This window comes from Echinops telfairi, unplaced genomic scaffold (genome assembly GCF_000313985.2).
Source record: "Echinops telfairi isolate 266 unplaced genomic scaffold, ASM31398v2 ScPeMD7_23;HRSCAF=83, whole genome shotgun sequence".
NCBI classification, from domain to species: Eukaryota; Metazoa; Chordata; class Mammalia; order Afrosoricida; family Tenrecidae; genus Echinops; species Echinops telfairi.
The window spans coordinates 53183459-53199519 of NW_022103920.1; the positions used below are offsets into that span (position 1 = coordinate 53183459).

Below are 16061 nucleotides of genomic sequence, written 5' to 3' on the forward strand. Positions count from 1 at the left end.
TGTGTGTGTGTGTGTGTGTGTGTGTGTGTACGACGTGGGTGTGTGTGCATATGACGTGGGCGGGTGTGTAGTTGTGCATTAGAACTCATTCCTATTGGCTTATGTCAACTCGATTCTTCCACCTTAGTTAACTACTTATCGACAGAAAGTAGAAACCCAGTTTTGGGAATCTTTTCATTATAACAAAGTTCAAGGTACTTCGCTAGCTTTCATTCATTTAAGCTTTAATAATGCTGGATAAATCATTATCCAAAATAAACTAAATTTATTTTGTTGTATTTTTCAGTACAGCAACTTTAGCCAAAAATAGCATCATTTCAAATTACTTCCTAACCTGCTGCAGCATTATGTCTTACATGAAGTCAAACTGCTTTATACTGCTCTCAGCCATGGTCTTTGTAATGTCCACCCAGTCTGGGTGGGAGCCTGAAAATACAGCAGGGAGTACTGTAGCTCAGGGACAGGTTAGTTCGGCAATTTCCGAAGTCGGAAGAGAGAAACTCAAGAGCATCAGCAAGAACAGGCACCAGCAGACCGTGTAGCAGCTCCCTGCCTGCAGTGGTGGCGGAAACAGAGACACCAGAGACCTCAGCATGTGGCCATGAGACAGAGGCTCTTTCCCAGCCCACAGAATGACTAAAGCTGGGAGCCTTTGGGCAGGAGGTTGGATTACAGAGTGGGGCGCCCTTTAAGCGTAGATCAGCTCTAAAGAAGCATTGTCACACTAGTCAAGCAGGGCAGGGGCCAAGGGGCCACGCGGCTGAAGACATGGGAGGGACATGCTGACTGGCCTGGCTAAGCAGCAGTACTATAAACAAAAGGATCATATTCTTAATGTTGTTGCTGTTAATCCTAGCTTGTAAGCTGTTAGCTTCCCTAATGAACACCATAGTAGTGAGCATGGCAGTGAGTTCCGGGTGCCACTGCAATGGAGTCTCAAACCAGCAGAGAAGTAGAATGTCCCTGGAGGGGTGTTTGGTGTCAGAATGGAATGGAGGAAGATGGACAGTGGAGGCATAGAAACCCTCCTTGGGCAGACTTGACCCTAGAGGCTCCTTCCCCCTTGTGTCGCCTGAGGAAGACAGACACGTCAACCACGCCAGTTCCTCGCCTCTCTGCAAAGATGCTCTAACTAGAACCTAGTGGTAGTATTTGGCCACTGATGCAGGACCATCAAGACCTTACTTTAGAGAAAACAGCTGGTAAGTTTAAGTGATAATTCCTATGGAAAATAATAGCTATACTTCTTATCACTGAAATCTTTCACTGATTTAAATCACCCTCCCCCCCCCCCAGTTTTCCCCAGTCAGTTAAGGCCTACATGCTGCACTACACAAATAAGAACCTACTTGACCTTAAGTGCACAAAAGTGCATTCCTTTCAAGGTAAAATTAACAATTATTTTAAGTCTGAGAAGTATAGATTCGAACCTAGGAATACAGTAACAGGAAAGAAAGTACTAAATGCACTAAATACAGTAACAGGGAAGAAAGTACTAAATTTGTATGATCCAAACTGGGTCAAGGACGTGAGCACTATTATTTCAAAAGATGTTAGCCTGCATAAGGAACCCTACATAGCAAGCCCCTGCACTGCCAAGCCCTCCTTCCTGGCAGAAAGGGGCTGCTCCAAGCCGATTCTCTGCTTAAGGGAGTGGCAGGTCAACTGGAGAGCACAGGTAGGCCTCCTCCCCTGGATGAGTGCCACCGAGATGGTCACCGCTCCGCGTCTCCTAAATGCGGCCACACGGTAATGTGCCACAACTGAACGAGCCAAGGCACCACCTGTATCCGCAGTCTCCTGAGCAGCCACATAATTAGAGAGAAGCTACGGAGAGTCTCTATCCTATGCGTCACCACGCATACTTAAGGCGGTGCTCTTCCGGATGTTATTGCTCCTGGAAAAGCGTAACAGCTGAAAACAGCAGTAAAGGCGTGGGCACTCACCACGCGCCAGGCATTGTGTTGAGAATTTCCCATCGAGTGTCATTAGAAGTGGAGAATTAGATTATCCCATTTCACAGATGAAAACCCTAACGCTTAGAGGCATCAAGTAACTTGCCCCCACAGTCATCAGCAGCAGACCGGCAGGCTTCAGAATCTGAACACGGATCTCGGGTGCTACCTGGCATACAGGTGTTCTCACCAGCTTATGTACGCTTCCCTGGATAAATCGGCCTCTCGAGCCTGGCAGGAAGGTGATATAAATTTTGGCTGGGCGTGACTGCGACTACCGATATGTACCTTTCCCTGTTCATCACACGGAGTATGGATCTGGAAATAGTCCTTGATGGTGCAGGGCACGCGTTTCGTGCACGCACTGGATCCTTCCTCTGCAAACAGAAAGTGTGTTTCAGAAATGGTCGACTGCTTTCAAAGTCTGATCAAACGCAAGGTGGGAAACAGCAACTTATCAAAAAAGAAAACAATAACTTTACAGGACTATATTAGGTAGAGCTGCTAGGCCCAAAGAAAATAAGGGCCTACACTTTTAGTTTTCCTAAAACAATCAATGTTTCCATGAGAGACCTGATGAAAATCAGAGTTTTTCTAAATACATTAGTTTGCTCTCATGATCAGTAAACACTGGAAATTTGGAACAGTTAAAAGTTCCTAAAGTATGTCTCTCTAACAGCTAAGCACCTAAAAGTATAATGCAAATATTTTCTTTTACGTTTTCAGATTCTGTATAAACAAATCCACTTGTGGGATGTAGAATAGAAAATTTTTAGGCAAAGAGGAAAAGAGTGCACAAGCGGATAACAGGGAGTCCTAACTTTGTCCACTGAACACTGATCCACTTCGGGACTCTGTTGTCCGGACCACCGTTCGTGCCACCTCATTAGGTGTGAACTCTTAACATAAGAATAAACACTATCATCACAAACCTAGAAAGCAAAGGTCAAAGAGCATAAACTGACAAAGTGCAGTCTTACCTGAAAAATGAGAATCCTCTTTGCACTTGACACATTCTTTGGCTCCTTTCTCCGAATAGGTGTTTCTGGGGCACACTTGGCAGTTGAACGAGCCTGGCTTGTTGCTAAATGTGCCCGGCTTGCATGGGAAGCACTCTGACGTGTATGCCACCCCTGTGTGATATGGAAAAACAGAGAAGGGGAGACAAGGCCCAAGACCAACAAAGAGGTCTGAACCGACTTGTCATTGCTATCCAGAAATGAGAGACATTGACAGAATGATGGGGCAGCACAAATATACCATCTTATTGACTCATTTTACAGTGAGGGAGTGTTAAGCTATGCACGGGAACTGGTATACATACTGAATGAAACACTTAAAACAGGAAAATTTTGATAAGGGATAAGTATATAAACTAAAAGCTGTGGGTCTCAGATAACTACTAACTAAAAATATGAAATAAATGATAAAGTCCCCTCAAATACCACAAGTCTATTATTTTTTATCTTTGGGTTTGGGGGGGGGGGTTCTCTTCCGCTGCTCATCAAGTCACAGGTCTGACCTAATACGCACTGCCATCTAGAAGATTCTGACTCATAGTGGCCCTTTAGGGTTTCTGAGGCTGTAACTCTACAGGAGTAGAAAGCTTCATCTTCCTCCTGCAGAGCAGCTCGTGGTTTCAAACAGCTGACCTGGAGAGTAGCGGCCCAACTTGTCACCACTCCCCACCCCCAAGGCTCCGAGAGCCCAGGCATGCCTTGAGTTTTCTTCTGGCTTGAAATTACAGCCTCTGCTAGAAGAGGTCTCTCCTACTACTGCGTCATCTCAAGAGCAAGCACGTTTGTTTGGTGCCAGAGAGTAGGTTGCAATGCTCAGGGACTTTATGTGCAACACAGTGGTTATGAGCCATCCTTACACTTGTTCCCAAGTCTGAGCCCATTGCTGCTGCCTGTGTCAAGCCACCTTGTCCAGGATCTTCCTTTTTTTTTTTGCTGTCTCTCTACTTTACCAGGCATTATGCCCTTTGCCAGGGACTGGTCTCTCCTCACATGTCCAAAGTATGTGAGATGAAACCCTGCCACCATCTTACAGTATAGGGCAAACTGATTCAATGAAGGAGAATCAATGCGTTGGTTAAAAGTAGCCCTCACTGAGTATGGTCCAGGCCAGAGTTTATTAGCCATTCTCTTGGGTGAGGAAAGGGATAGCTTGGCTCCGAAAGACACAAAAGGTTTAGGAGACACAGGTCAAGATGGCTATTTCATTATTTCACGGTAGTGCAGGATGCCCTGGTAGCACAGTGGACAGATAACACAGACAGAATCCTTTCCACTTAAGTAACTACAATGACTGTGAGACACAATCGACTTGGTGACCATGACCTGGTGACTGTGGCTCGGTGGGCAGTTTGGTCGTCATGCCTGCTTTTCCTCAAATTACCCTTAATTCTCTCTAAGGGTGAACAAACAATCAACAAGCCTAGAAGAAAGTTAGGGTCTCTAGACCGTCCTGAAGTCGAAATCGTAACTCCTCTCTCTCTACCCTACTGAGCCTAGAACCGGCCAAAGCAACACTACAATACGCATTTTAACTGCGAACAAGATGTGCTAAGTGACTACTCACACCGGGTTTCTGTAAATACCTTCAATTGTGATATTTTTTACCAACACAGGCTTGACTGCCTTAGAACCCATAAGGATGCCTGTCGTTCTCCAGTACAGTATATTTGTGCCTGATTTCAGCATGACCTGCAAAGATAAAGACCCCCCAGTCAGAGAAGCCCTGTTACTTCCAGCACTTCCATCCCTTAAAGCTATGATATACTTTTTATCACACTATTGTACTAAGTTATTATTAGTTTCTACATACATATTTAAGGCTGGGCTGAAGTCATATTTCCTCATGAAAAAGGAGTCTGCTAAACAAAATCATATGTAAAATACTGTAGAATTTTATTTAATGAAGCAGTACAAACAAAAAGAGAAAATGAATTCCAAGTCATTTGCATGGAATATTTAAGTTTATATTTATGAGTCATCTTAGTGGGCAAAAGTGACATCGCTCACAAAAGCTGAAACTATTTCTACATAGCTTTTTGAGCTCTAAAAGTAAAAAGGCAACAAATGAGTTAGCTTCTTTTAACATTTTGAAATAAACAGCTGTAAAAAAGGCAACTAGAGAAAATGGAATTGTTCTTATAGAAGGACCAAATGTAGCTCTCTGACTCCAGGACCATGTCTACTACTTACTTCTTTCGCCACTGGAAAACATTTCCAATTAGAAATGAAACCAATTTTCTATCACTACCACGGTGGTGTTTTGGGGTGTCCCTGGCTTCCGTATCTGTTGCCTCTATTCCTTCCTGGCTAGTCAAACTCAAGCTGTATAAACTAAACCACACCCAGTCCCTTCACCTGCCAGAAATTAACAGAAATAGTTTATTAAGTACTTTCATTGATTTGAAACTGCTGTAAGTGACAAAAGCATATTTGTGGCCAAGGGCTTCATGTACTACTGGGTGAGAGTTTGCTAGTGGCATTAACATCACTTTCACACAGAGGTTAAAAATATTCTCAAAGGGCTTCTTGTTAAGCACCTATGCTAAAACCAAAGGCAAGGATGGGTGGTCCCTCACTTATTGAAACAGAGTTTAAACTACACTGGAGGTACTTCACATGTCTCTCTCATAAGTCATCTCATTTAATGCAACAATTCTACCAGATTATCCTCAGTTCTCAAATAAAACATAAGAGTTAAAGAGACTAAAGCAACATGAACAGCGTAATTCAGAGCTAGAATTAAAGTCTGTCTCTTTCCAAAGGAATTACTTCAAATAACAGAGCCTTGAAATCATATTATCTAATAATTGCCTTCAAGCATTTTTAAAAATTGTCCTATGGAAATAGTTACTTTATTCCATGGGATCAGAGAGGGTAAAACTTTGACTAAATGGGTGGCAAATACATAGAAGGTTTCAAACATGGATAAACGTGCTGATACTCAGAGCAGTCCAGCAATGGGGACCGCAGACCTGAAAATCTCCCAGCAAGATAAGCTGGGAAATCACTTGTTGGGAACAACGCAGAGAAAGTTGGATGAAAAGAACTCAAAGATCCTTCCAATGCCAAGTCATTGATTCTATCCCAGGTAGCAGGCACATGTGTCAACATACATACGCAGGGCTTTGTATATCGGTTTTGAATAGTTATAGTTCCTGTTATTGTCCTTCTGAGAGGAGAGAAACTTGCTACAAAGGGAAAGGTGAAAAGGAACCGATGGAGAAATAGAAAGGTAGGAAAAAAATTATCTGGAAAGAATCTGAGTCCATGCACCTTGGGGGCAATGTATTCTCTACTTATTTCGAGCTCTTCTGTAAATTATTAAAAACCAGAGCACTTTCATATTTTTCCTTAAAGTAAACTTTGAAGGAAGATTGGAAAGAAAACAAGGAGAAGAGTGCGGCTGGTGGGAAAGGCATAAAGGACATTAGAAGGTGCCTGGCTAGCAGATAAACTAGTGTCTGGGGTCTTAAAGGCTTGTCTCCAAACAAGCAGCCATCTAAGTGAGAGGTCAACTAAGTCCACATGGAAGAAGCACACCAACATCAGTCACCGAAGGATTGTAAATCATATAATTTGAAGCTGAAGGAGGGATTAGTATCAGAGCCTAAATTGTGAGAATCCAGTTTTCAGAAGGCTATGGATGACAGTGGGAGTCCAAGATTCATTTGTGGGAAATGCATAGGAAAGAAGCCTCCAGTGAGCTCCCACAGTTGAGGATGGGAGAGAAGTGGTTCCTAAACAGAGGGCACTGGAGAGGTGAGTACAGAAGATCAAAGGCATAAACTGACAAGAGCAGCTAAAACCATGTCAGTTGTTTCCACCTCTGATGCATGCTGGAACTGAATTGGTGTTCAACATTTTCTGTAATTTGTTTTGCTTTTGTTTGTTCGTATTAAGATTGATCTCAGAGGTGCTATGTCCTTGGAGGTCACCCTCCTGAAGTTGTGCTGTATGTTTCTCTGCGTTTTGGTATATGAAACCCAGGATTGATGAATCTATAGGGACAGCAAGTAGGATAAGGGTTTCAGGGGTGGGGGGTACACTGCAAGGGGGCGGGGTAGTAAAAGGAAGACGATGTCAGGAGCCCAGGAAGAAAAAGGATGTTTGGAAACTGACGGCGATTGACATGATTGAACTAAGGAATGATATATGTATTAACTCCCAATTAATAATAATTTTTTTCTAAAAAAGAAGAAGAAGAAAGGACAAAGAGAGACTTACAGAATGAGAGCCCCATTCTCCATTGTCTGTGAGCTTTACCCATTTTTCCGTGGTGGTGTCCATCTCCTGGCACTGATCATTTTGAATCTGTGAATTAGACAAAAGGGCCCCAGTAAGCTTCTTGAATAATGGCTTTAATTAAATTCTGCACTCAGTACAAGGCAGACTGTAACCACTTCTTTCAATACATACTAAGCCAGCAGTTCTCAACCTGTGGGTTGCAACCCTTTTGGAGGTTGAACAACCCTTTCACAGGGGTCGCCCAATTCATAACAGTAGCAAAATTACAGTTATGAAGTAGGAACGAAAATAACTGTATGGTTGGGGGAGTCACCACAACATGAGGAACTGTATGAAAGGGCCGCAGCAATAAGAAGGTTGAGAACCAGTACTAAGCTATGGCCACGGGTCATTCCCAACAAGGAAATATAACAAGACCTCTGGAGTTTTAAGTAAACTGTCCTCATATAACAAAAGGCCGCCCATTAAGGAGAGAAAATGACACAGAAAGTGCAGCTAACACTGACAGTGCACATGCAAGAGAAAAAGTCATTACCAAAAAAACCCATCCCACCTACCAAAATGTTTTCACAGCTTGCACTGACAAATCAAGCCCAACTGTATAAAAATAAACAAAGCATGTTTTTATAATATTTGGGGAAATAACATTTTAAGGTAATAAATAAGCGAGGTCTCCTTTGTTCTCAATTCACAGTACTTAAGCCAAATGTGTAGGTAGATGACTCTGGACAAAATCAAATTCCCAAATTATTATTTTGGGGGAAACCGTAATCCTTTACCATGCCAGTTCAGATGGCTAATATCTTTAGCACCTACCGTATTGTGTTTTCTAGACAATTCTTCCAAAATGTCTATGGGTTAAAAACACTGTCTTTCAGTGGATTCTGACTCATAGCAACCCTGTATGGGAGAGCAAAACTGTCCCACAGCATCATTGAGGCTGCGGCCTTTATGGGAAAAGGTTACCACACCTTTCTCCCCTTGGAACAGCTGGTAGGTTCAAACCACTGACCTATAAGCACTGTGCCACCAGGGCTTTCTGACTCTGGATCAGGCACATTATTTCCAGGTCTACTAAGATTACAGAGACATCAAAGGAGCAAGTACATCGTCTCAGTATTTTACAACAGTCAGCAATAAGGTTAAAATAAGATCTCACTATAATCAAAATGACTGTTTCTTCTCGAATCATTTTATCTCTTTATTTACCTTCCTGACCAATTTATAAACAATGTAAAAACATTCTCAGTAAAAGATATTTCCTACAGTGTAAGACATGACAAAATAATAATAATTTATAAATTATCAAGGGTTCATGTGAGGGAGGGGGAAAAATGAGGAGCTGATACCAAGGGCTCACGTAGAAAGCAAATGTGTTGAGAATGATGATGGCAACAAATGTACAAATGTGTTCGACACAATGGATGGATGGATTGTGATAAGAGTTATATGAGCCTCCAATTAAATTTTTTTTTTTTGAAACAAAACCCTTTTTTGTTGTCAAGAGGATTTTTTTTTTAAATCATTTTATTTGGGGCTCATACAACTGTTATCCCAATCCATACACACATCAATTGTGTAAAGCGCATTTGTACATCGTTTCTCAAAACATTTTCTCTCCATTTAAACCCCCGACATTAGGTCCTCATTTTTCCCCTCCCTCCCCGCTCCCCCCTCCCGCATGAGCCCTTGATAGTTTATAAATGGTTATTTTGTCATATCTTGCCCTGTCTGACGTCTCCCTTCATCCACTTTTTGATTGTCTGTCCCCCAGGGAGGAGGTCACACACAGTTCCATGTAATCAGTTCCCTCTTTCCTACCCATTCTCCCTTTACCCACCCTGCTTTGCCACTCATACCACTGGTCCTATAGGGCTCATCCGTCCTGGATTCCCTGTATTTTCAGTTCCTATCTGTACCAGTGTACCTCCTCTGGTCTAGTAAATTTTTTTTAAATGTACAAATGTGTTTGACACAATGGATGGATGGATTGTGATAAGAGTTATATGAGCCTCCAATTAAATTATTTCTTTTTAAAAAGAGTATAGGAAGAAAAGAAACTTCCTAAAAATTTACTAGACAATAGAGCCTTTTAGTATCCAAATGCCAAAGAATAGCAGCTAATGAAGATATTGGCTTTAATTATAATTGTGTCTTACTTATAAGCAAAGGGGCCATCTAAATACATGTACAAGTGTCACGACACAAGGACAAATATGGACCTAAATATCCCCTTGGTAGTCATTATTTGGATGAACTAAGCTTTAGGCTTTTGTTCTGTTGATGAACACAAGCATTGTGAATTATTGTACATTCTAATTTTAATATCTGTTACTCATTCTAAAAGTATCTAGTGAAGATAGAGCCTTATTCCAATCACGCATTCTTTGTTTCAGTTTCAATATTTTAAAAGAGCCATTCAGCTCTAAAATCAAATGTGTCATGCTTAGAATAATGTGACAACCACGTGTACAATTCTCAGAGCACAACTAGCGTTCTGCGCAGCCTCTGCGGCTTCCTTTCCATCAATGACCATGGCAACTGGGAAGGCTGATGCACTGAGCCAATACAGAGCACCTATCAAATGGAAACATCCAGGTAAGGGAGAAACCAGGGACACATATCTTTTAGACAATAACAACAACAAAGTCATCAGTGAAAGGAAATAATGAAACCAGGTCAAGAACAGTGTTATTAATCGATCAAAAAGGACTTACTGTACAATACAAAACCAGTTCTTAATCTAACTAGACTGCAGGGGGTGATGCCCTGGTGTTATAGAAGTGCTCGGTGAACAGAGAGATGATTATGGAGAACAGGCACTGTCCATGTAGGCTACCTATTGGAATAATTTAGAGCATTGTCAAAAATATTGATGCCCTAGTCTCATCCCAGAACAATTCAATTAAGTACCTGAGAGTAAGACCCAAGCAACTATATTTTTAAGTTCCTCAGCGGGCTCCTGTGAACAGCTAAGTTTGAGACCCACTGATGTAGACTAGAATTTAACTGCCTCCACAATTTGGGGCAGAGGGGCAGGATTTATAGGAATATTGAATGTTAGATAATCGCCTTGCTTAATTATCTTTTAATTTAACAATATTGCCAAAATATTCCATGAAGAAATATATTACTATGAGAAGAATTTTGCAAATAAACTATAGCTTTAAAACTCAATCTGTTTGAATGGTGCTTAATATCTTAAACTCTTAAAAGTTTATTAGAGCTAGGAGGATCCTTAAAAGGATCCACTTTACAGAAGATTATGCTGAAAGACAACACGTTAACCTAATTGTCCAATATCATACCATCAGTCATTGCAGAGTTTGGAACAGAGCCAGAATCTCAACTTCAAATCCAAGGCTCATACTTCATGGAAAATATCTCTTGCTACCAAACTTTGGACTTAGAAAATTTCATTTTCAGGAGGTATATAAATTTGTTTTAGAATTATCAGGGTAGTCTCCAAGTCTGGACTATTGAAACACTTAATGAAATGTTTCCTAGTTGCCTGCAAAACATGCAGTTTGTTCAGTAAAAGAAGTCAATATGACAGTATTTTCTCAAGTGTTTGAGTAATTGCAACAACCAACGCTTGCTAGATTACAAAACCCTAACCCACACCCACTGACAATGAGTCAATTTCAATTCATGGTGACCCTATAGCTTAAAAATGGTTTATTTTAAATATTGAGATGATTTTAATGGTAACCATCTATTTTGTTAGAATAACTATTATTTTATCCCATATTCAGTGATGCTATGTAGCCTCTTCCCAGAGACACCTACTAATCCACCCAATGACTGCTTTAGATTGTATAAACTGCACACAATGAGAAATACATAGCCATTTATCCATCTAAAATGTTGCCCATGTACACACTGAAATAATTCTAACAATAGGGAAAACATTTAAACTACAAAGAAAAAAATATTTTAAGTGAAAATTAAAAGTGGTTAAAAACTCATCTTTAACAAAAGCATCTGTAGCTAAAAAACATTCTTAACTAAAATGAATCTTGAGGCAACTATTTGTCACAAGCCTAAACAAGATGGCCCACAAATGATCACAACCAAGTAAAACATGCCCAGGGTCACTCTACCAGGTGCTAATGCAGCAGGGACTAAAGTAATATTAAATAAAAAACAAAATATCATTTAATATTAAAGTTTTCCTTGATTTTCTAAAAGTTCGGTTAACAGAAAAAAACCTGAGGTAACATAAAGCAGAATGGAAAAAAAATTGATTAAAAGGAATTTTATATGGAAATCCCTTAAAATGAAAATTACCGAATATAAAAGGGCTTACAAAGAACTCGAAGAAGAGGTTGTTGTCGACATACTGGTACTCAAAGAAGACATAACCTGACTTCTTCAGGTGAACAGCATAGATCAAAGACACGGTACAATCATCCCGATTGGACTCTATGTAATTTCCACGAGGGATCCAAGAAGAGCTGTGGAAACAAAAGCAAGGTATTTTGTGTTAGCCTTCAGAAGGTTCTCCAGTTCGCAAAGCCGTGCCACCCAAATTCAAGACAGCAAAGGAAACCAGAAGCGGTGGCAGAGCCCACAGGCTGGCTCTTTCACACAAGTTTCCTTTCTGATGGCGCCGGTTTATCACCATCTTATTACTGCTGTGAAAAATGATCTTTCTCAAACAAAATGTGACCACCAAGTCTTACTTAAAATGTGACCCTTAATTCTAATAATTCCTAGGTGGAATTAGTCTCTGACACAACATATGAAGTTTTATTTTATACATATACAGGGCCAAGGGAAGGATGTTCTTCCTTTAAGAGAAAAAGCACTCCTAGCACAAGGAGTTCAAGAAGAAAGAAATCTTTTGAAACTGATTGTGATAGCAATTGTCTAATACTGCTTGATGTGATTGAATGGTGGAATGTTATGGTATCTGTCAGAGCTTCCCCAAAATGATATAAAGTAAATGCACATAAAATATAAATCACAGTTTCAAAGTACAAAGTCGGAAAAATTATTTGGATTTAGTATACAAAATAAAATTAAGAAAATACATTTATTTTGTGGTTAATAAAATTTAACCCGAAAAATGTAATTGATAATGGGTATGATGCCACCTTTTGAGGCAAAACAATTTCTAACTCAACTGTCTGATAGTACAACTTAACATTCTTCTCTTCAGGTTCAACTGTTTGTCTGAACAACAATTTTCAATACACTGAAACATTAAAAGTCAGATTTTGTCCAATTATTTTTCTTCTCAAACAGAAAATATGCTGAGTGAAAAACTAAGACTTCCACATGCAAACATAACTGAAAGTGGGTACAGAATTTGCCTTTTCTCTTTAGTAATCAGTTAAACTAAACAAAACATAAAATGCACCTTGGGCAGTGTAGCACGGAGGTTCTTGAAAGCAGAGAAGTGCATGGGTGAAACCCAGATTGACTGACTCTCTTCCTCAAGATGGTTTTCAGCAAGTGGGACCGAGAGGCACTTCCAAGCAAAGTGCAGTGGTCTCAGTGGGCTCAGTGCTTGGGGCAGTGGTAATAAATTGAAGGCCCACATAAGAAAAAATAGAGACTTTAGAAGTCCATGCAGGGGGTTTCCTTGTAGGTTACAGGAAATGGACCTACTGCACAAGTCAAGAGAAAACAGACTCTGCATGGTGAGAGAAAATCTAAGAGGTGACTTTGAATGGGAGTTCTAGGTCAGCCAGAGAGAACTCCGTGAGAACTCTGGATATTCATTCGAGACTACAAAATTGCCATGCCTTAGACGGAAGGCATGAAGTGTCGGCAAGCATTTAAATAGAAAACCTGAGAATAAATAAATATTTTGGCTTTGTGGGCTGTTTTCTGCTGCAACAATTTACCCTGCCATCTTATCCCTAAAGCAGCCATTAACTATATAGTTTAAAACAGGTGCATCTGTGTTCCAATATAGCTTGATTTACAAAAGGAAATGGCACTCCATAGGTCATATATGGACAATACATGCCCTACAGTAAAGGTCGTGATCTAAATAAATGTTTAATTAATATAGAGCCATGGACACACATGTGTCTAAGAAAGAGATTTATATACAAGAGCAATTGAACATTGAGAAAACATCCCAGCCCAGTCCAGATCAGTCCATAAGTCCAATATTAGCCCATACGTCCGATACCAATCCATGAAGTCCTCTTCAGACTCACGAAACAGATGTAATGACGCTGAATGCAGGATGATCACAGAGCAGTGGGTAGAAAGTCTTTGGATCCAGTGGCATTAGAAATATCTCAGTGCTGGCAGGTGTCTCTGCCTGGCTTCTCCAGCACCCAGGGCTGCATCAGGGTGGGTCCATGTGTCTTGTCAGCTGCTATGTCTCCCAAGGTGCGAGCAGAGAGTCTCCCACCTCCAAGGAGGAAATAGCAGATTTCCCAGAATTCTCAGAAGGCCATGCCCACACAGAAGCCTCATTGGCTATGAGCCGATTGACACACTAGACTCCACCTCTTCACTCGTAAGCCTCTCAAATGGACAATTATATAACTATCACACCCAGGTTTGAATCAATTTTTACTAGACATGAAGTAACATGGTGGGGAAAAAAAGCCTTGGTTGAGAAAATTAAGTCAATAAAAATAGTGCATGAAATAGCTCTTACAAATATAATTTTAAAACATTAAAGGAAAGTTTAACATAATGAGTAAATAGATGAAGAATTGCAAATATTTTAAGACTAACAGAACCTATCCAAATGAACTAAGTGAAAATTCTAGAACTGAGAACTACAAGATATGCATTTTTTTAAGTTCACAGAAAGATTTATCAACAAGTGGAAGATTTAAAAAGAAATTGAGAGTTAACTTAGGCAAATAAAATTTATGTGATCTGAAATATAGAACAAAAACAATTTGGACAAAATTGAGTCTTGACATTTGAGACACTATTAAGTGGGCTTACCATACACGTAATTGGAGTAATAGAAAGGCTGTCAGAAAAAAAAGATTTTATGAAATGAATATGAAAATATCAACCCCCAAATAATCCTAGAACCTCAGTGATCCTGAGCCAACATAAAGCAGAGAAAAGCAATCCTAGATGCATCTCAGTTAAGCTGCTGAAGAGTAAACAAAGAAAAGAGCATCTTATAAAGAGCTAGAGACACATCATATTCAACGGAATGAATAGGCTGATTTTCTCATAACTAAGGGATTTAAGAAGTTAATGGAAACTATAGAACTCTATCCAACATAATATTCTTCCAAGAGGAGGCTGAAATAAAAGCATTTTTAGACAAATAAAAGCTGAATTTGTCACCAGCAGACTTGAATTAAATGAAATAATAAAGACAATGTTATAGACTACAGGAAAATGACATTAGTGTACATTCAGTTCTACAGAAAAGAAAACGCACCCAAAATGATATGCAGATAAGTATATAAAACTTCATTTTTTTTCTCATGTCATAATTCTTAAAAATATAATAGATTATTTAAAACAGAATACAGTTACATTGTTGGGCTTGTTATAGGAATTCAAATGTAATACCTGACAACAGCACAAAGAGGACACGGTAAATTCAACGATATAATTTTAATGTTTTTACACAGATGCAAGTACAGCTCTCCACTATAAAAAGTTTCTGTAATGTGGTTTCTATCTCCTACAGCCATCACACACATACAAAAAAAGTAAAATCCAAGGAGAAATAGTTAAAAAGGTAAATGAAGAAATAAAATACAATTCTAAAGAAAAAAATTATAGTAGCTCAAAATAAGGTAGGAGAGGGGAGGAGGAAAACAGAATGAATACCAAAAAAAAGATGATGATAAACCAACCACATCAGTAATAACATTAAATATACTTAGATTCCAAGTAAAAAATAGAATATTATCCAACTAAACAAAACAACACTTACCTATATGCTATTTTTACAAGGTTCTTTAAATATGAAGACACAAAGAAAAATTTTAAATAGTTTTAAAATTTTAAACCTAGAAGAAGATACACCATACAAACCCCTGTTTAAAAAGCTACATTAATGTCAGCATGAGAGCTTCCAAATGAGCGGCACTAGAAGAGACAAATTGGGAAAGTCCTAAATACACAAGGATGAGTGCATCACGAGGAAGCAGCAATCCTGTATGTGTTTGCACAAAACAAGAGAACTAGGAAGCACATGGAGCAAACGCTGACAGAAACAAAGGGATAAGATTTTAAATCTACAAATATATGAGGATGTTAACACCTTTCTCTCAATAACAGAACAAACTGTCAGTATGGGTATAGATGACTTGTACAGCACTATCAACCAACTTAACTGATATTTTTAGAAAACTGTATCTGACAAATGCAGAATACTCAATCCTTTCAAGTGCACATGGAGTATTAACTAGAACAGACCATATGCTAGGTCATAAAACAAATCTCATTAAATTTCAAAAGATAGAAATTTTAAATTAACCATAACAACTTCTTTAAAAAAAAAACAAACTTTTATTGGGGATTCTTATATCTCTTATCACAATCCATACATTCCTCCAATGTGTCAAGCACATTTGCACATATGCCGCCATCATCATTTTCAAAGCATTCTCTTCCCACTGAACCCCTGATATCAGCTTGCCATTTCTTCCCCCTCTCTCCGCAGTCCTTCATGAACCCTTGATAAGTTACAGATTATTATTTTCATATCTTACATCATCCTCCGTCAACCCTCATCCACTTTTCCATTGTTTGTCCCTTTGAGAGGGGGTTATATGTTGATCCTTGTAATCAATTCCATTTTTCTCCCCCCACCCTCCCCTAATCCTCCTGGTATCTCTACTCTCATTGTTGGCCCGGTGGGTTTATATATCCTGGATTCCCTGTATTT

The 16061-nt window shown here is 39.5% G+C and overlaps 1 protein-coding gene across 2 annotated transcripts in view; it reads right to left on the reverse strand.

Annotated features, from left to right (window-relative positions):
• ELAPOR2 (endosome-lysosome associated apoptosis and autophagy regulator family member 2) overlaps nucleotides 1-16061 on the reverse strand; it is a 124190-nt gene that overhangs the window by 62929 nt on the left and 45200 nt on the right. For both annotated transcript variants that reach the window (XM_045288893.1, XM_004702635.2), the window contains 5 exons: nucleotides 11529-11676; nucleotides 7199-7285; nucleotides 4558-4663; nucleotides 2936-3088; nucleotides 2244-2332 (listed from right to left, as the gene is read on the reverse strand). In XM_045288893.1, coding sequence (XP_045144828.1) covers nucleotides 2244-2332; nucleotides 2936-3088; nucleotides 4558-4663; nucleotides 7199-7285; nucleotides 11529-11676 — 583 coding nt within the window. The remainder of the gene's footprint in view (nucleotides 1-2243; nucleotides 2333-2935; nucleotides 3089-4557; nucleotides 4664-7198; nucleotides 7286-11528; nucleotides 11677-16061) is intronic.